The sequence below is a fragment of the Falco biarmicus genome, chromosome 1, assembly GCF_023638135.1.
Source record: "Falco biarmicus isolate bFalBia1 chromosome 1, bFalBia1.pri, whole genome shotgun sequence".
NCBI lineage: Eukaryota > Metazoa > Chordata > Aves > Falconiformes > Falconidae > Falco > Falco biarmicus.
Genome location: NC_079288.1, coordinates 18,789,010 through 18,807,224, shown reverse-complemented (window position 1 = coordinate 18,807,224; position 18,215 = coordinate 18,789,010). Strand labels below are relative to the sequence as shown.

The window sequence follows — 18,215 nt, the reverse complement described above, 5'->3', positions numbered from 1 at the left end:
GTAAGGATTTTACCAGTAACCTCTGGAAGTCATACTTACCAATGTATGGAAAGGGGCTTTAGGGACAGGGTGCAGTTAGTTGTTTGACGTACTACTTATGTTGGCTGACTGTTCTTTCTTCCTGTACTGGAATGTAGTTTATCCTTGACCTTCCTTTTGCATTTCGGTGGACTGGTAACCAATATTCAGGATTATTTGCTGTATGGTGATTAGTTATGTTTTGATTGCTTTCAATGATCTGCTCCATTTCTAAACTAGGATGATATCTGAAAATATAAAGGCTACTTCAAAAAAAGACAACCTTTTAATTTTGACCTGTTTACCTTTTTACAGGTAAAAGGGTCATTTTACCTTTTACCTTAATGGTTTCCTTTAGATAGGTTTGTGCAAAAGCATCTTAATACACTGCTGTTTTAACAGGATTATGTAAAGCAAACATGAACACACCAAGGTGATGCTTTTGAAATGCCATAGAGAAAAATGGTGAAAACGGAGCATGCTGTCTTCCTGATCATCACTGTTTGAACTGTCTCTGACCAGTCCAACCGACTGAAGAAATCCCATCCTGTACTAATGATAGAAAGCTGTTTAATATGAGCAAAGTAATGCAAAGATGGTTTCTTCCCTGCACCTGGAGGATATTGTGTTGTGTTTTTCACACTCTAAAGGTCTTCTGGATTTTGACATCGTAGCATTTACACTGAAGGTGTAGAAATCCTTGTAATACCATGTAATTATGTTTGCTTTTCCTAAAAGGGTCTAGATAATGATAAATTTGTTGGCAGGAACCTACTTCCCTTCAAGACAGGGGAGAGAAAGACCTTCAAAACTATATCTAAACATATGATTCTTGAAATAAAGCAGAGGTGATTCCCTATGCTTGTGAAGAACAGAACCAGCTTAGTAGCAAGGTCCATTAGTCACAATTAACAGCTGGTAAGAGGGCATGAGACTGGGTTTCCATGAACACCAGTCATTGCAGGGACTGGTTTTCTCTGCTTGGAAAAAGCTCACATCACCAGCTTGCCGAGAGTGCAATAGCCCTGATGTTATCCATCTGCAATGTGATACAATAGTTGCTAAGTTGCAGCCTGTAGAAAAAAGAATATTTTACTTGTTCAAGAAAACAAACAAAAAAAGCATAAAAGAATTACATGCCCAAACAAAAGTGGGTTTTAGTTCCCAAGAACATGTAACATCAGCCATAATGCCGGTGTGCTGATGCTGAAAGGGATAAGGCAGTGGTGTCACATCTATCCCCAACTGCAAGTATCGTTCCTTGAATGGAAGGAGTGCTCCAAAAAAGTAGAGGAGTTTTTAAACCTTCATGTAGTAGAAAGTTGCGTGCAGAAGACAGCCTGTTTTCACCTGGCTAAAGCAATGTACAGAAATAATTCATATTGTTTTTTCAGGCCTCCTATAGTATCTGGCAGTAACTTTGCTTAACCCGAAGCTGAGTATCCATTTGATTATCCATCGGTCCTAGACTTACACTTGTGCCCCAAGGTGGGAGGCACAAAGCTCTGATAGTATTTCTCCAGTTTTTTCCTGAGCAAAAGCTGGTGAGGATGGAGGCATCAAAAGGGAAGAGAGTGTTCTTTGAGGGGCTGAGGATATTTCCACCATCCTTATCTTCTAGGTCTTGAAATGCTGCTTTCATAAAACCTTGTTGAGTTTAAAGAATGGACTAATCATGCTAAAATTACTCTCAGCCTCCTCCACACATAGTTTCTTTGAGGCTGCTAGACTGTGGAAAATCTTTGACTGATCTTTTAATTAAAAGCTCCTTTTTTTTTTTTTTTTTTTGTAACCAAGGAGTTGAAGCTCTTCCTGCTTTGAAGTGGGCAACTTTTTATAGATAAACATCTCATTGTTATGAGATGTCTTCCTTTCTCCCCTTCTGTCTCATTTCTTTATGCATCTCATCCTGTGTTGATAGTTTTAATGATTTCAGCCCAGTTCTTATCAGCTCTTCAGGATGGTGCTAGCTGGATCCCTTTATTGCCATACTAGGCTGAGCTAAAGCTATGGATGAGCTGTGGAGACTAAATTGCAGTCCTTTCCCCCACCCCCTCACTGAAGCAGGCTGGAAGTGACAATAAAACTGGGTTTATTATGTGGTCATCACATTTTAGTAAACAAAAGGCAGTTGTAATACCAATGCAATGCATACTGGTTATTAAGCATTAAGCAAACAAAAAAAAAAAGGCCTCCAGCTTTTAAGTTTTAAAACTCCCCCCTCCATTTTAGGGGAGGAGGACAAACCTCCTTTCATGTTTCCATTTTTGATCCCTTTTTTTCCCTACTCTTTCTGGATTAGCAGGGTTTGAGAATTCATGAGGAGATAAGTTATTTTGGCTCAGTCAGCCCTGGGCTTTTGGCCGAGTGTGGGGCAGCATTCCTGAACTGGAGGGTTCAGGTCATGGTTTCCTAATACAAAGCATTCAACAGCAGTGCTGTGTAAAGGCATTTTCTGCTGCTCCATTTCTCCGCTGCTCCCTCAGTGGTACATACTGAAGTGTTTATGGGAAGGACAGTAAATTAGATCAGGATCTGCCTTTAACAAAGAAAGCAAAATGGGGGAAAGAACCCCCATGCAGATATTTTTATAGCCAAATCAGATCCATGATGCAATTCACAGCATGGTCTCATCAACAGTTAAATAAACAGGTTGAATAAATTAGCCTTCTAATTGTGAAAATGTTGATATTAAGCATTTCCCCACTTAAAATTGCTTTTTTGTTGCCCATTGTGCTTATATAGATGCAGGTAGATTTTAGTAGCTTACAGGAGTGATCTATAGCATCTGACTTGTCTGGAAGGAGCAGCGTTCTTTTCACTTTCCTATCGGATTCTTGGACCAGGAGGTTTTAGGTAACTCTTCTTTATTGACTTCCAGCCACAGATCAGATGTTAATGTGCAGTTGTGACAGCTATTGTATATGCATTGTATGTGGACGATGTATCTGCGCTATGATGACCATTATGAACTGAATTTATATGGTTAGATTTAGGGTTGGGTTTTTGTTTCTTTGCTTTTTAATTTTCTGTGCTTCTCAAAACACTTAACACTGACATTCTATCTAGTACGATACATTTTCTAGAAATGGAAGTACAGCTGTCTAGTCACTACTGTTAACCCAGTAATAGCTGAATGACAAACTTCTGGGCTAGATTAGCTGGAAGGCTGTTTTCTGAGCTGAAGAGAATTATCTACTTTTTTGCAAGCCTAGAATTAAGGAAAATCCTGGGGTTCTTACTCCAGCTAGTGGTCATTTATCTCGGGAATAGGGCTAGTACCAGACATAGGAGTTGAGAAATTCATTTTTTACCTTTAACTCAGAGTAAAGCCATTGCTTTCTCTGAAAAGTGCCTTCCTGGGAGAAGTGTTAGTAAACTTCAAGGATGTGCCCCAAAGCCGTTGCTAACCACCTTCTGGACACCAGAATTCTCAAAAGTAGCAGGTAGGAAAACAAGGGAAACCCCAAACTTAACCAAAGAATACCTTACTTCAATGAAACACCAGAGGTTTTGCCTCCATTCATGGAAAGATTCACATTCATGGATATTTTTCTTGGTGTGTTTTTTTGAACAGTTGTCTTAAAAAAAAAAAAAAATAGTTTGGCTTAAAATTCTTTTTTCTGTAGGTATGATTATACCTGATCTCATCTTGTTTTGACAGGTGCATAGGCAGGAAATGTTCCAAAACAAAATCAGGAAGTGTCAGAGTACATAAATCCCTGTAATTTTGGTGTACTAATGTCACAACTATATAGGATCAAGGCCCTCTTAAGGAATATAAAAATTATAATTTTTTAATCATGAGTTATGATGGTTGTGGAAGTTTTAACATTGAATAAAAAGAAGTAGAAAGTCAAGTTGACTATATTTTAAAATAAAGGAAAATTCTGGATTTCTGTAACTTCTACCAGATTAATTTTGGAGTAATGCTACATACAGAAAGTTTTAGTCGTTGTTTTGTTGGGGCTAGATAAGGAGTATAGTTTACAGGTGACTAAAATTTTTGGCAGGCCCACTGATATTAACAGTTCCCAAAAAAGTAGGCTTGAGTTTCCTGGGGGGGACATTCCAGTAATTGTATGATATAGAGTTTCTCTGAACATTTGCTGAGCATTTGCTTTGGATGTCTCAATGTTTGTTATGCCAGGTTGCTGGGTACGCTAGAAATCTGAAGCAGTGCAATGGTAGATCGCAGTTACACTTGTAATCTGCACCTGCATTGGCAGAGATGGTGTATGTTGTTTGGTTAATCTATCTTTTTCTTTTTTCTTTTTTTTTTTTTTTGTATGCCTCATTTCAGTGGTGAATGCAGTGGTACCCTTGTGATTCTCTTGGTGCCAGAGGCTTATGGCACAGTGAAGCTCCTTGGATGCTTCTTGGCTCTTGAACAGATTTGAAAGGGAATTTTATTTGTAAAAGCAAAGACTGGGTATGCTAGCTAAGGATACATACGCATAGAACAATTCTTGCCTACTCTTAGCCTTGCTAATGTACTTTACAGATGTATCTCTGGTCTTTAGACTTCTGAGCAACTTTCCTCTTACAGTACAACCTGTACTGTTTTTGTACTGGGTACAAAACTGTATCGTATTCAAGACAGGCTTATCCAAGCTTGAGTTTTCATTTAAGACTTAAAAAAAAACTTCAGAAAACCGAAGTAAATAGTGTAAGAAATGTTTGGAGGAACTCTTTTGTATGGACACTGGCATGTCTCTCAGGATAAAGAGATTTTGACTACTCCTGTTACTTAGAGAGGAATTGTATGAGAACAGGCCCATAAAGAGGAAAGAAAGTCGGCTGAAATTCACAGTGAGACTTTGTGAACAGGATTTTTATCAGATCTCATCTCATTTACCTTCTGAATGCGACCTTGTTTCCACTGTAATAGCATTGAGCTGTGACAATGCGAACTTGAGCTTCAGTTCTTGTTGTTGTGGTTGTGCTAAGACCTAGAAACCATCAGACACTGAGAAGACCTGATCTATTTGGATTTTAGCACTTTTTTGGAAGAGTTAAATGTGACTTTCTATGGAAGAAGGAACAAGACAACAGAGTTATTGATCAGGGTGAATGCAACAAGCTGAAAATAAAATATTTGTGATCTTTAAGAAAATCCTTAATTGTGCAGCAGAGATTGTCCTGCTACCTTCTCTTCTAAAACCACTGTGTAATTTACTGAAGGGGACACTGTAAATGGAGCCTTTTGTGGATTCTAAGAGTACTGGGCAGTACATCTGTACGTTTTTGCTTGGTTTTGATGCTAAAATTTGAACTAAATGGAGATGCTTCAAATATGAATTTGTCTCTCCTATTGGGTTACATTCCTACCATGGGAGAGTCTCTTCTAGTGGCCACCCTTCAAAAGAATGTCCTACTGGTAGTTCATCTGCAGATTTAAATTGATGACATGTAGATTTGTCATGACTTAGTGTTTGAGTTACCAAAATAATGCCTTTTTTCATGTGGTTCTTGCACCCCAGATCTCTAGATTTTTATCTTGTAATTAAAAAATAAGCCAGCCTGTACGAAGTGTTCAGCTCTAATGTCAGTGGTCTTTGTAGTCTTAAATTAGGAAATGCTCGGATCAAGATGCTTATTGCTGCTTTTTTCTGTCAAACCTCTGGTAGTGTAACTTCTCAAATACAGGAATCTGTTGTTCCTTAATGCTTTGTAATATAGTTTTTATTTCCCTTTCTTTGGTCTCTTACTCTTTTCCTTTGTGTCAAATATCAGTATGCGAGTTGATTCCCTACGCTGTCCACAATGATTACATAGATCAAAATCTTTGCATTAAGTCTTTTAGCTTTTTCCACCTGTTGGATATGGTACCTGTTCCACAGGGAGTGTAGTCAGACAGTCCAACAGGCCATTAAAATTCTTCAGAAGAAAAGAGTTCATGTTATAATTACTTTTCAGTCTCAGTGTTTGCTAGCTGAGTAGAAGGCCTTATTTGAGCAGATGCTTCTATATAATTAGTGCTAGATTATCAAAACCACCTTTGTTGTTCTGCAGCCATCTCCTTGTCTTTTTTTAAAGTGAGGTGGAGTCCAAGTGAACCTTCCCAAGGAGTTGCTGACCTGTAAAGGTGTTGGCTCTATGACTAATACTCTGTAAACAGACTAATTTCAGGAGAAACATGACTGGCCAAACCTAGGTTTGCTTTGTTTGCTGTTGCATAAAGACCAGGTAGCAGAGTGCATTGTCTTTCTGCAGGACCACCCTAAAAGGGGTGGAAAATAGTATGCTTTTCTCAGTTATTGAGGATTATCCAAAGGAGTATCCAGCACTGTGGTCACTAAAAAAGGCTGACAGCTAACCCGTTCAGCTCATTCCCTTTTGTGTATCAAGCAGATCAAGCCATAACTGTTTGTCACAGTATAATAGTGTCATTCTTTAGCCTGACTTTTACTGAAGCTGATGGTGGACTAGAAGTTTCAGACATTTCACTGTCAAATATGAAGCTCTAAACAGCTTAGGCTGTTTTGAAAATTAACAGTAGGTGCTGATCTGTGTCTCTTGACACCTATACTTCTTCTAAAATCTGGCTTTCTGCATCCAGTCCCACTCTTGTGCTAACCTCCAAGAAGCACTTAGAACTAATTTGCATCTTCTTCATGAGTTGAATTAGTTAAGTGCATCTGTTCAGTAGTGTTACCAAGCTGTCTTGCTGTTAGCATCCTTAGAGGTTTAAGGATAGCAGTGTTAAACAGTGTGGCAGAACATGTGTAGGGATTTTGCCTCTGTGTAGGTATCTGTGTGAAAGAGCACAGAAGCACAAGTAAGGGTTGCTGGTTTATCTGTCCTAGTTTTCACTAGTTATGTTGTGCTTTTTCTTATGCCACCATGAAATGTCTGTTTCCTGTTAACTAGGATATCAGAAGATTTCTGGTTAGCAGGGAAGTTTGTTTAACTGTTTCATTTGCTTAGACAAAGGGGGTGGGGGAAAGGGCAGGGGAAAATAAAGGATTCCAATGCATCCAAACCTGAAATATTTTAATGAAAAAAGTATTTCAAAAGAGTCAAATATACAGTGATCCTTCTACTGTGTTGTATAGTCATCATTTCCCAAAAGACATGCCTAGTTCAGTCTTAATCGGTGTCAATATCAATCTCGGGATCAATGCTGGAGCAGGGTGAAAGTGATCTGCCAAGTCCCCTGGGCTTTCAGTTAAGCTTTGAGCTCTTACTGGCTTAGCCATATTTGGAGAATGGATTTTAAACACCAAGTTAATTAGGTTCTTGAAAACTTGACTTTGAGTTGACAAAAGACGACAGAAGCTGTGGCTAGGCTCCCTGTAACATACACTGCTTTATTGTAGGGAGTCAACAGAGTGTGCAATGGCTCCAAGCTAATACCATCTTTTCCGATTTGGCTGTGACTAAATTCAGATAAATGATGTTATGAGGTTATATTAATGCATTGTGTTAAGTTGGTCGTTGTGTGACTGGAAATCACCTAAGTGGTACTTTGGTACCAGAGTAATTTTGAAAATGGCACATAAAAGCTCCTATTACCTGGCTTGTAACACCAGCTTGTAAATCTGTTGTGAAAGTCGGACTGTTCAATTCAATGTCTAGTGGCATTCTAGATATCTTTAAACATCCCAGTTTGAGCAGAGGACAGGTCTTCCACAGGTGCTGTCAAATCTTTCAACTCACTGAAGGTATTTCAAATATACCTAAGGGGCACCTGAAATGGGACTAGACATCTGTATTTTGGCTTCCTACACTAGTTGTAAATCAGGTGGGATTAAGGTTATTTTTGGATAAGAAACTCAAAGTTGGATAAAAATAGTAATAGGACCTTACACAACCGAAACAGCATGTATGAGTATGTGCCTGCATTACCTCTCTGTTGCTGTATGTTACCAAAGCTGCTGTGGATCCTCAGCAAGACCTTGGCAAAGCCTGAGTAAGTGCAGTCATGCTGAATCCAGGATCTACTGAAGTCACAGCCAGAGGATAACCCGAAAACCAAAACTGATAAGAACCCATTTCAGCAAAACCACATGTGATAGAGCAATGTAAAATTGTGTGGGGAGGCTTAATAACTCTTTATTTACTATACAAGCATGGGCTGTTAATACTATCCTCTTTTTTTATTTTTTTTAATTGTATTTATTTTTAAATGCTTGCAGCCCACTTGATTTATACTAACTTTTTCCTCCAGGTATTGCAGGAATCATGTTTTCCTCTGAGGGCTGGGAGTTCTGTTCAGATGGTAAAATTCATTAAAATATCTTAGCAGGTGGGAACAGAATTCCAGAACAAAGGAAGAATCAGTCTTCTGTTGGGAGGGAGGCTAGGAGTTAGCCCATAATTTCTTATTGCACTCTCTTTTGTTTCACTATCCCTTTTTGAGGTGCCATCCCTCAATGGCAAAGAGACACAAGGTAGTGAAATAGCTGGTCTGTTGCAAATGCAGGAGTTGGAATGAAGAGAAGTAGCAGTCCTAGAGCAGCAGATAATCATGAGAATACAATCTTGTCTGCAGGCAACAGTTTGCCTGTTTGAAACGTATGATTTTAATGTTGCAGAGTGCTATGAATAGCTTTCTTTTATTTCTTGTTATCCTGCCCTTGCAATTCAAATAAGTTATCCATTGTTTAAAAACATCACACCAAAGATGCATCTGTCTTAGTGCTTTAGTCTTACATGACTGAAATACTTTCCGAAATGAATCGGTGGTACGCATGCTTAAATGACCTAGCTGAACTCTTAAATGCAGGAGATTTGGTACCTACTTAAACTATGGAAGAATGAATTACTAACACAGACTCTTTTTAGTGTGTTGAAGAAGAAAATGTGTGTTTATCATTATTAGCTTAAGAGTAGTGATGATCAAAATTTAGGAAGAAAGTACAAAATGGAACAGTCCCTGTTAATTTGGTCTCTGGATCAACAGAAGCCCATGGCATTAACCTTTGGGTTATTAATATGTTGATGGAGGGAAGGATTAAGAAAAGGGCAGGTTGTGGGACACAAATGGCTCAAAGGCCAGAGGCAAATAATCTTGTATTGACTCCAGTTCTAAAAAAAATAGATTCAAGGCAGAAATTAGAACATTTCCAAAGGTGCTTCTGTGGTCAAGTGAAGTCACTTCACGACTGAGATTCTTCCTCTGTTCTGGGATTGGAGAAGCAGGTATTCAAACTCCTAATTATGGTTAAGACTGAAGTAAAATAAATGTCATTTCAAGGCTAGTGCTTTACTGGGAAGACAGTGATACGTCCTATCTCAGAGCACACGCCGTATGAAAGCAAATGAACTTACTGAATCTTCATTCCAAAATGTTATGCCTGTCCCCCCTGTGACTATGGTAAAACATTTGCCACCTGTTCTGCCTTACCCTGCTATCACTGTAATTACATAGGCCATGCTGCATGGACTTGACTTCTGAACAGCAGTCCTATGGGTTCCACCCTGGGGGTTTGCAAAATGGGTTTCTCCATTCCATAGTCCATTTCCTTCTGGTTGTGGATGCCCCTATGGGAGCTGCTGTGGCAGATGCTGAGGGCTTAGATCAAAAATAGATCATTATGTGGAAAAACTGAAGAGTAATCCTGATCCCTTCCTTCTGTGAAAAACATTGTAGCTGTGCTGAAAATGGGATTACAATGGCTAAAGATCATCATGAGAGGTCAACTTTTATCTCATTAAAGTCCCACTTTGTTTTTGATGCCAGTGGAAAGTCAGTGAGTATTCCCTGGCAGAAAGTGGTGCAAACAAAGCTGCACAGCAGGCTGCCAGCCAGGAGCTCCAGGGTCCTAATCCTTACTGACTTACTGTGACCTTGGGTGAGGCATTTCCATTCTGCTTCCCTGTCTTGTAACCTAGAGTTAGCAATTACATGTTTCAAAGGATTTGAGTTGAATAGCTGTTAATTTTAAAGCACTTTCAAAATTATAATCTCTGCATACATGTTAGGGTTTAATCCCGCAAACCTGAATAGCATGGCTGATACTGAAAATGGAGGACTTACTGGGCTCCAGGGCAAGGAACATGATGATGAAGTGACCTCAGTCTGAGCAAAACAGGTTTTCAGACAGTAACTCTCAGTGGAGTAATTCAGGAGTAATTCCCTGTTCTTCTGAAGTGGGAGAACACAAGCCGATTCCATTAGCAGGAGTGGCTGTGGGACTGGGAGAATGGGAGGTTAGGTATGGTGCAAAGGGAATGAGAAATGTACTGTTGGTCAGAAGTAGCCTGAGCTTGGATATGTGGGACAGTGGGAAAGAGGTTGCGCTCAAAGCTGGTAAGAGAATAGTTAAGCTAATAGGTTGGGCAGGGTGGATGAACAGTGAAAATGGGAATGAGGTGTCATAGCACCATTTTGACCAAACAGAAAAGTATGTAATGGCTTAGGGTTTTTTGTTGTTGGTTTGGTGTTTTGTTTTGGTTTTTTTTTTCCTGGAATGTCTCCTTTGAGTTGCAGGGCTGCTTGTTTTTCTATTCCTTGCTCAAAACAAACAGCACTTTCTAGGAAGTGAAGTTCCCTGTGATTCCAGCCACTTCAAGCAGCAGCGTAAATCAACTCTGGATCAGGTTGTGCAGTTTGGAAGGCCCATGTCTGTCCAGAGTCTCCCACAGACCGTAACCAAGGTGGGGTGCCGAGCTAATCAGGTCACCAGGATGCGTTGTACAACCCTAAATGTAATTCCTGCATAGTGGGTGCCTCGGGCTGTGGGGCTGGCGGTTCCATTTATAACTGCTACACTGCTCAATTTCAAGGTTATTCAGAGGGGGAGTCGCCCATAAAATAGTCTTTAGCATAGTGCTTAACTTGCTTTGGTGCTTTGTAATCAACATGCGTAAGTGTTCAGAACTACTTCTTTTCTGGGCGCTCTGTGACTTTTTAGTATTGCATGGCACTGTTTTGGAGAGTGGAGAGAGGAAAATACATACACACTTCTATGTGATGAAAAAACCCAGGTTGGTTAATGGTTATTGATGGATAGCAAATGCTTTGTGATTTATGACAAAGCAAGTCAGCAGAGCATGGAGCCTTGCAAAACACATGGGACATGGAGTAAGCTATGAGCCTGCGTTGATTGGCAAGCTGGTGAAGTACAGATAATCCGGGTTAAATATCCTTAATTGTTATCCTTCTGTATATGTCTTCCATTGCTCAGGATCATGTTGCAGTTGTTATCTGGTGACAATTAGAAGGACACTGGTGTTGCTATACCAGAAGTGTTACATTTCACTTAGGAAAAAGTGGTTTTCTTGGTGCTCTGCAATCTGTACCAGTGTGTCGCAGCAGCATCATTTCTAGTAACATGTATAGTACTGACCAGTCAGCACTACCCACTGCTTAGATACCCAGTCATGTGCTGAGCAGATGACAGTCATGCCATTGCGCTAGTTTGGTCATTGGGGGGCGGGGGGGAATAAAAAAAGAGGCACTTGGTTTGTCATAAAATTTTATTACAACAGTAAAAAAAAAAAAAACAACCCTTCAGATGGAATAAATGTCTAGGATGTAACAGGCTTTAAATCTACCCCTTAGGCTCCATGGAAGAACATCTGTGGCCATTTGTAATGCATATTTTACATTCTAAATCTGTAGTATGATTATGGCTTGCGTGCGTGCTGCTTCTCTACTCTGGACACTTGTCCTAGGGTATGTTCAAGAGGTGCACTCAAACAAGGCCTCGTGCGCTCTCGCCCGGACACCTGGGGTTCATCCCACGCGAACCTTTGCCTCTGAGCAAGGAGGAGCTGTGCTGAGCTGGTGTTTTTCCGCTGGAGCAGCACATAACATCACAGTCATTCAATTTTCCTCTTGTCCTTCACCTTGTGGTGTTAGCTGCATTGACACTAAAAGCTTTGCTTGTCTGCAGAGCTCAGTGTGGACACGGTTTATGGGTGCTGGATCTTGGCAGCTGGGAGCCCTTGGGTTAGGAAATGGGATGAGCAGCGAGCTTGGGCCCTTCAGCTCTGGCAAGTGAAACGAGCTCTCAGGTCTGGGGTTGCACCCGCAGCCATTTGAGTTGCAGTGGAAAAACTCCCATCTCTGCTTGCCTTGCACTTTTCACTGGGGAGCCCGGAGCTGCCTTGAAATACTGGCTCCTCCAGCTGTAGATGACTAAATGAAGCTGTGTGGGCTGCTCACTGTCCCTGCTATCTCTTCCCATAAACACTGGAGCCTTTGTCTCTGGCCTTATCGTGCCCCTGCCATCACAGAGCCCGTTCTGTGCTCTCCTCCCAGCACAGCGCCTCTGTGTTCAGGGGTCTTTTCTTCAGCTGCTCTTTGTCTCCGGGTGTTTATTGTGCCTGCTGCAGAGTGTGTTTGTTTGGGAGAGGAGGAGGGGCTCCTGTTTGTGTGGGGTTTATAAACCTAGTGCATTCTTCAAAAGAGATGCTGAGCAAACTGGGTGGTGTTAATATTAACCCTTCACTGCCCTGTGAGCTGCACCGAGATTTCCTCAATATGAAAAATTCTTTGGGAGGATTATGAAGCTGCTTGCTGTGTAAGGCAGGGAGTCTGTTCCCACTTTGGCCTTAACTGCCCTTTGATTTTCTGTGAATCCTGCACATATGTATCAGCAAAGAGAGCCTCCCAAAAGTGAGGAGGTGTAATTGATTCTAGGATTTCCCCCAGAAGGATTCTTGTTTTTATTGCAGACATGGGCTCAGTAGCCTTTTATGTTTGTATAACTGTCCCTTGCATCCTGTTTATGTGGCTACATCAGACAATATCTCTTTATTATACTATATCCCAAAACTTTATGGCTCTGTAATTCAGGGCTTTTCCTTTTGAGTAAGGTCTGGAGAACCGGAATTTCTTGAATTTATAGCAATGTAGTGGCATACAATCCCTCCCCTTTGGACCAGTTTCTTTTCTTTAACCAGCTTGTTAAAGGGTTAGGATGGCTCTTACTGTTTTTTCAGTACCCATGGTCCCATATTCCAAGAGACCTTTGGAAGATGAAGATCAGCAACTCTGAAACTTTATTTCCCTTGTAATCACATAATGCTTTGTATTAAGTTGGCTGGGGATGAGGGGAGTAAAAAACAACCACCAAACAGAACAGCATCAATTTTCTAACCTCCTTTTATTCTTCCTTCATAAGAGGATGGGAATTTATAACATGATAAATTCTTTCACCTGTGTCTGGAAGAAGCTGCAGCAACACAGTTGTCTTGGTGTTAGAAGTGCCAGGAGAGTTTTTTATTTCACTGAATCTGCAGTCAGCATAAATGTTTCAGACCTTTTTTATGATTATCTGTATAAAAGGACCATAATGCCAAATGCATGAGTTTTGTGTGATAAAATTCTCATGATTAAAAACACATTGTTTTCAAAAGTGGTAGCTTTGTACTGAACTTTTACCCAGAAATTAATGGGTTTAAAATCAGCATTTCACAAAGTAATGTAAAGGGCTTTTTTATTTTTAATAATTAATATCCTGGTATTGGGGGTTGTGGTTCTTATATTGCAGAATCTATGTATAACATTGTTACACTGGGAAAAAGTTCAGCAGACTGTTCCTTTGCAGGGGGTGTGAAAGGAAGAAATGCAAAATAATATGAGCCTTTTGAAACATGAATCCACACACTCAGTCATGACTAAACCTATTCAAACACTCAGGTGTGTTTTCCAAGACTGCTCTAGGCTCTAGCGTTGTTGTCATGTGACTTGTTTTCTTTATGAACTAACTCAGTTTGCCTCATCTCTTTCTCTTCAAGGAACAGTTTCAGCTGCAAAGCGCACAGGGATTCCAGCACCCCGGGAAATATCATCATCTGTATCCAGAGAGAGAGCAGTGTTGCGTGGTCAAGCCAATACTAGGAAAACACAACCCAGCCCCACCTCTTCTGGTACACCAACTCCTACCAAACACGTGCGCCCCACTAGCAAGTCCAAGCAAGAGAATGAAACGGGTGACAAGGCCGTTCTGGAATCTCAGGTTAAAGAACTCCTGGCAGAAGCTAAGACGAAAGATTCTGAAATTACCAAACTCCGTTGTGAATTGAAGAAATGCAGAGAGAAAGGGTCGCTTAACGTTGAAGGAATGGGTGCTTCCAACCAAAATTTAGAAACCGTATCACCTGTTGACATTGATCCGTTAATACGGACCCTTCAGGAAAAAAACAGGACTTTTCAAAAAGAGCTTGCTAGCCTGGGAGAAGAAAATCGTGTTTTGAAAGAGAAACTGCTTTATCTAGAGAACTCTCCTCTCTCAGACACCACAACAAGCAGTGGAGGTGACAGCAGCCTCCCAACCCCAACTACTCAAGAGTCCAGTTTTGGAAGCCCATCAAAAAATGTGTCGAGAGGTGAAATGGATGAGCACAGGCAGCATGTGAATGGAGGTGCGCTGCGTAATTCGGGTTCTTCCAGCAGTGACGTAACTAAAGCTTCCTTGTCACCTGATGCATCTGATTTTGAACATATAGCAGATGTACCTTCCAGGCCAACATCCTCCAACAGCAACCACTTCAAAGGGTCCAAATGTTCCACTACAGGAAGTTCTCCAAACAATATTAGTGACCTTTCTGTTGCATCGCTTACAGAGAGAATACAAAAAATGGAGGAGAATCACCACAGCACAGCGGAAGAACTACAAGCCACTTTGCAGGAGCTGTCAGATCAACAGCAAATGGTGCAGGAGCTGACAACAGAAAATGAGAAGCTAGCGGAAGAGAAAGCTCTCCTGGAGACATCCTTTTGTCAACATAGAGATAGAGCAGAACAGCTGAGCCAAGAAAATGAGAAACTAATGACTCTTCTCCAAGAGCGAGCCAAGAATGAAGAGAGCAGAGCTCAGGAGGCGAAGGTCCTCGAACTGGAACAGAAATGTGCAGAAGTTCTTGAAAAAGCGCAATTTGAAAGAGAGAAATTGCTCAACATTCAGCAACAGTTAACCAGCAGCCTGCGAAGCTTAGAACGGGAGCATCAAGATGCCCAGCAGGTGATTAAAAGCCTGAGAGAAGAAAATGAGAAGCTGCTTAAACTTGTAGAAGTGGAACAGCAGAGCAACAGCACAGTGACAAAAACTCTGGAGGACTGCAAAGTTGCCTTAGAAGGTCTAAAAATTGAGAATGGCTCTCTCAAAACCCAGTTAGAGAGTGAGAAACAAAAGGCTGCAGAAATCAATGTGATGGGATGTACTACTGACAACTCTGAGGTGCAAGAGATGCTGAAAGTGGCCCATGCAGAAAAGGATCAGTTAGAAGCATCTTGCACTGAGCTTAAACAAGAGCTGCTGAAGGCAAACAGTGAACTGAAGCATGTTCAGGGTCTGCTGTCTAAGGTAAAGGAGTAACAGCTGTAAAGTATAATGGGTATTTATATGTCCTTCCATAAATAAGTAATTGTTGAGCCACTGATTGTAAGTTTCCAGGATTTAAATTGCATGAATTAGTTTTCAGTGGAAGCTGCTATATACATGTTTTCACAGGAATAACTGTTAGCATAGCTGTGTTTGTAAATTCAAAACTAATTTCCCCTAATATCTTCTGCAGAATTTACCGTTTTAGTAGATAGAAGTGTGTTTATCAAAATTGGAGCCAGGAACTGGCCAATAAAAAATTACTTTGATATTATGTGAACAAATAGTAGTGAAAATCACTTGGTAATCCAGATGGAGAGAGAAGAGTGTGAGTAGTTAGCAGCAAATATTAAATTCTGAATAATTAATCATGATTAATTAGTAGTGAACTAATAGGCATCATTGGTCATGAGAACACCAAGGACATGAGCTAACGCTCAGAAACGTATTTACAACAGCATGACTAATGGTGCGTGGTCAAGCTCCAGATGAGATTATTTTCATAAAACTAGAATATTTCTACAAAGCTGACAAGTGTTCTGTTTTGGCATACGTAAAGTCATGGCAAAAATGTGATTTTATTTCAGAACAATTTTTCTCTGCCTCTTTTACTGGTTTGTAGCTTTGCTCCAAGCAAGCTTAAGTCAGTTTTCTGTGTGTTCCTGGATGTTCAGAAGTGAGCAGCAATGTGAGGCATCATAGAACATGTGTTAATAAAGCACAAACCAGTGATTATGTCCCACCGTTGCAGAAAGAGTGATGATCAGTGTGTGCAGCCCTTCCTGTATGGATCACGAGAAGAATGGTAAAATTGGCTAGTTGCAGAAGAAGAGGGTGTTGCCAGAAAAGCACCTCCATGATCTGAGTGATTTGGAAAATCCAGATGTCCTTTCAGCTTAAATAGGTGACCACAGCAAATAGTTAGTCGAGGGAGCTCTCAAGTGCTTGCTGGAGCTGCAGTTTATGAAGAATAAATGAAAAACTGCTGAGTGCTCAGACTCTGTACCAAAGTTTTATTGCTTGGTTTGGAAACCACAGATTTCCTCCTTCTTACTTCTCCTTTCCCTTGAATTAAGCTGTTTTGAATCATTGGCTATTTGTGACACCCAAACAAGACCACAGGCTTCTGTAAGGCTGCCCTTCAGTCAGGCTGTGCCAGTGCTGCTCACTGAATTGGCAGCCAGCACCTTGCTTTTCCATAACTTGCTCACACTCAGAGATCTCCCCCAAAATGCGGAAACATTGATCTGTGGGCCTGAGCCAGCAAACTGAAGTGCAGCAGATTCCCCCTTCAGTAATTCCAGATGTCCTACATCCAGAAATACACTTATCTGCAGTAGCTAGCTCTACTACATATGTTTTCACAATCCATTGAAAGTGCACATGGTAAAAGCAGCAAAAATGTTACTGGGGACAAACTGATTGTAGTCTTGGCCCTAAGGTGGTGGTATCACTCTCATAATGTGATATGTGAATAGATGCGGAGCTTTCCAGGAATATGATTCCTCTCTGTTCATTACCTGTGGAGAATGGTTTGGAATTACAGTCATCATACAGAAAATTTAAATTCCTTTGTAGCATCTTGTTTTATTATCATTATTATCAGGAAAGAAAACTGGAATTCATAGCTCGTTTGTGTTTCCTGAAACTGTCTCATTTGCATTGAAACTCAGTTTATACACTGCTTAGAACACAGGTTCAATTCTTAAGTCCATGAGATGTCCAATAAAATCTCTAGCGAGCAATATCTGTTAAGAAATAAAGACAGACTTGCAGCTTGCTTTCCTTCCTTCCAGGCTGAGAATGAGTGTGGTCAGCTGAAGGAGTTATGTGACCGGCAGGCTGAGCAACTGAGCAGAACCAGCCAGAAGCTGCAGGAAAAAACATCAGAGAATGAAGCAGATATAAAAAACCTGAAGGAGACCATTTTTGAGTTGGAGGACCAGGTGGAACAACATCGTGCTATAAAACTTCACAATAACCAGCTGATCAGTGACCTAGAAAGTAGGTGGAGCTGAAAAAAAGGACCTAAGTGAATTTATTCAGGGAGCTCATTTATAGCTGCAACAGGGAGGAATGAGTTCAGAGGCCATGAAGATGATCAGGGGGCTGGAGCACCTCTCCTGTGAAGACAGGTTGAGAGAGTTGGAGTGGTTGAGCCTGGAGGAAAGAAGGCTCTGGGGAAACCTTATAGCAGCCTTCCAGTGCTTAGAGGGGGGCGGGCTAATAATAAAGATAGGGACAGAATTTTTAGTAGGCTCTGTAGCAACAGGACAAGGGAAAATGGCTCTAAACTAAAAGAGGGTGGATGTAGATACTAGGAAGAAATTCTTTACTGTGAGGGTGGTGAGGCTGGCCAGGGAGGCTGTGGATGCCCCATCCCTAGAAGTGTTCAAGGCCAGGTTGGTGACAGGGCTTTGGGCAGCCTGGTCTAGTGGAAGGTGTCCCTGCCCGTGGCAGGGGGGGCTGGAACTAGATCATCTCTAAGGTTCCTTCCAACCCAAACGATCTTATGATTCTATGATGTGTGACAAGAGCCTCACTTTGGAAGTATTCCAGTGCTGGCTGGTCCTTTCTGTTCATGCACGAAACTCACTATTTTAACAGTTAGTGCTATAGAGATAACATCAGAGACAGTCTTCAAGCCTCATTCTTAGCGAAGGATGTATTGCCCGTGCTAGAAATGGGAATTATTGGCCCTTTCAAAAGCTCTGGGGAAAGGTGCTGGGAGCAGGGCTGCTTCTGTGTCACAGAGGGCCCGCTGCCACCTGGTGGAGCAAGTGGCGTGTTTTGTGTACCAGTGTCGCCCCAGTGCTCGGGGGGTCTGCAAGGTAAGGGGCCCTCCACATGTGGTTCTGAAAACTTCAAAGGGACCCTACACATATGGTTCTGTAAACTTCAAAGTCTGGTTTACTG

General features: G+C 41.1%; 1 protein-coding gene across 6 annotated transcripts in view; it reads left to right on the top strand.

Moving 5' to 3' along the window:
* Positions 1-18,215, top strand: part of SPECC1 (sperm antigen with calponin homology and coiled-coil domains 1) — an 89,241-nt gene that overhangs the window by 31,297 nt on the left and 39,729 nt on the right. For all 6 annotated transcript variants that reach the window (XR_008820689.1, XM_056331128.1, XM_056331118.1 and 3 more), the window contains 2 exons: positions 13,714-15,281; positions 17,096-17,303. Coding sequence is in view for 5 of the 6 variants with exons in the window: in XM_056331128.1 (XP_056187103.1) it covers positions 13,714-15,281; positions 17,096-17,303 (1,776 nt within the window). In the remaining variant the exon portion in view is untranslated. The remainder of the gene's footprint in view (positions 1-13,713; positions 15,282-17,095; positions 17,304-18,215) is intronic.